This window comes from Olea europaea, chromosome 12 (genome assembly GCF_002742605.1).
Source record: "Olea europaea var. sylvestris chromosome 12, O_europaea_v1, whole genome shotgun sequence".
NCBI classification, from domain to species: Eukaryota; Viridiplantae; Streptophyta; class Magnoliopsida; order Lamiales; family Oleaceae; genus Olea; species Olea europaea.
This window is the reverse complement of record NC_036248.1, coordinates 16,486,928-16,489,036: the sequence shown is the minus strand read 5'-3', so window position 1 is coordinate 16,489,036 and position 2,109 is coordinate 16,486,928. Positions and strand designations below refer to the sequence as shown.

Sequence of the window (2,109 nt, the reverse complement as noted above, 5' to 3'; positions counted from 1 at the left end):
CACTCAAGATCTTGGATTTGCACTAGTTATATCCATAAATTACATGGCATGAGCGTAACGGAGTGATCCCAGATTGGCCAGCTCGACATTGATCATTCAATTAAATTAACCAACCTCGTACTGGGCTTATACTTTGGCCCGCTTCAACAGCCCATCATGACCCATTTTCTTCCATTCGTACAGATGAGCTCATTTCATTCCAAAGAAACCTTAGCCAATTCTTTTCCCTCTTGCACTTACATTTTTTTTTTCCGCCCGATCGTTGACTTGATCATCAAAGTGCAAATGATCATCAGGCCCTTCTCTCGACTAACAACCTTTGCTTGCTAATAACAGGATGTTCGAATTTGCAAGTTACGACTACATGAAAGGGAAGTGGTCGAAATTCTAATAGCGCATTTTTTCATATCAACAGTATTTTGATCCAAATATTTTTAAAAAGAAATATAATATAAAGAGAACCATAATAATACGTCAGAAATCTTTATTTATAAATAAATATATCTTTAGTGGGGAATTTTATCAATTTAATACTATCAAATTTAGGAACATACATAAAAATAATAATAATAATAATAATAAATAATAATAATAATAATAATAATAAATAAAAACAAAAAAAAAACAAAAATAGAATCTGCAGAAGCACGTTTCAAATTATTTCTTGATTGATATTTAAAATTGCAGTTCAAAGAAACTGACGAAGTAAATAGCTGGTGACATAAATTGTTCTGCAAATATCAATGCTAATTTCTCACTACAATATGGAAATCTGGTAGTTGAGGTTACAACCACAGTACTACACTATGGAAATCTGCTAGTTTCCATCACCAATCATCATTCATCATACACTTCTTCTTCATCGTCATACTCGCCCTCCTCGTCGGCTGTTGCATCTTGGTACTGTTGATATTCCGCCACCAGGTCATTCATATTACTCTCAGCTTCAGTAAACTCCATCTCATCCATTCCTTCACCAGTATACCAATGCAAGAAAGCCTTCCTTCTAAACATGGCCGTGAACTGTTCACTAACCCTGCGGAACATTTCTTGAATTGATGTCGAGTTTCCAATGAATGTCGATGCCATCTTTAATCCAACTGGAGGAATGTCACAACAAGTTGATTTCACATTATTAGGAATCCACTCGACAAAGTACGAAGAGTTTTTGTTCTGGACATTCAACATCTGCTCATCAACTTCCTTTGTGCTCATCTTTCCACGGAACATAGCAGAAGCTGTCAAATAACGACCATGGCGAGGATCAGCAGCGCACATCATGTTCTTTGAATCCCACATTTGTTGAGTAAGCTCTGGAACTGTTAGAGACCGGTATTGCTGAGACCCACGTGAGGTGAGAGGAGCAAATCCCACCATGAAGAAGTGGAGACGAGGAAATGGAATGAGATTTACAGCAAGTTTACGGAGATCAGAGTTGAGCTGGCCGGGAAATCTCAAGCAACAGGTAACTCCAGACATGGTTGCAGATATCAGATGGTTCAGATCACCAACTGTCACAACAAAACAATTATTTGCCACAATTAGAAATAAGATTTCACAAATACAAAAACTTTTTAAATTTAGACATTATGCTTGACATTTGAAACAAAATTTGGAATCACACAACAGTCAGTCAAAAAATTGGATTTATATTTATGAATTCAGAAAACTCACAGCTGGGAGTCGTAAGCTTCAGCGTCCTGAAGCAAATGTCATAAAGGGCCTCGTTGTCAAGAACCATACATTCATCAGCATTCTCTACAAGCTGATGAACAGACAATGTAGCGTTGTAAGGCTCCACAACAGTATCGGAAACCTTGGGAGATGGGAAAACTGAGAATGTCAGCATCATCCTGTCGGGATACTCCTCCCTTATTTTTGAAATCAACAAGGTCCCCATTCCAGACCCTGTTCCTCCTCCCAATGAATGGCACACCTGAAACCCTGCATCCAAACACCACACCCGTGAGCAAAAATATTCACAAACGTGTAAATAAGTAGCCTAAACATTGATGACAGGCACCATTTGCACGAACAATGAATATATATGTGGAAAGAAAAAACCCAAAACATTAATTTTTCTAACAAACAATGATTCAAACACTTGGC

The 2,109-nt window shown here is 37.6% G+C and overlaps 1 protein-coding gene across 1 annotated transcript in view; it reads right to left on the bottom strand.

The window, feature by feature from the left end:
* Positions 1-638: 638 nt before the first annotated feature.
* The window catches only part of LOC111406684 (tubulin beta-1 chain), a 4,024-nt gene continuing 2,553 nt past the window's right edge, over positions 639-2,109 (bottom strand). The window contains exons 3-4 of the mRNA XM_023036069.1: positions 1,675-2,002; positions 639-1,511 (exon numbers count right to left, since the gene is read on the bottom strand). Coding sequence (XP_022891837.1) covers positions 838-1,511; positions 1,675-2,002 — 1,002 coding nt within the window. The 3' untranslated portion in view covers positions 639-837. The remainder of the gene's footprint in view (positions 1,512-1,674; positions 2,003-2,109) is intronic.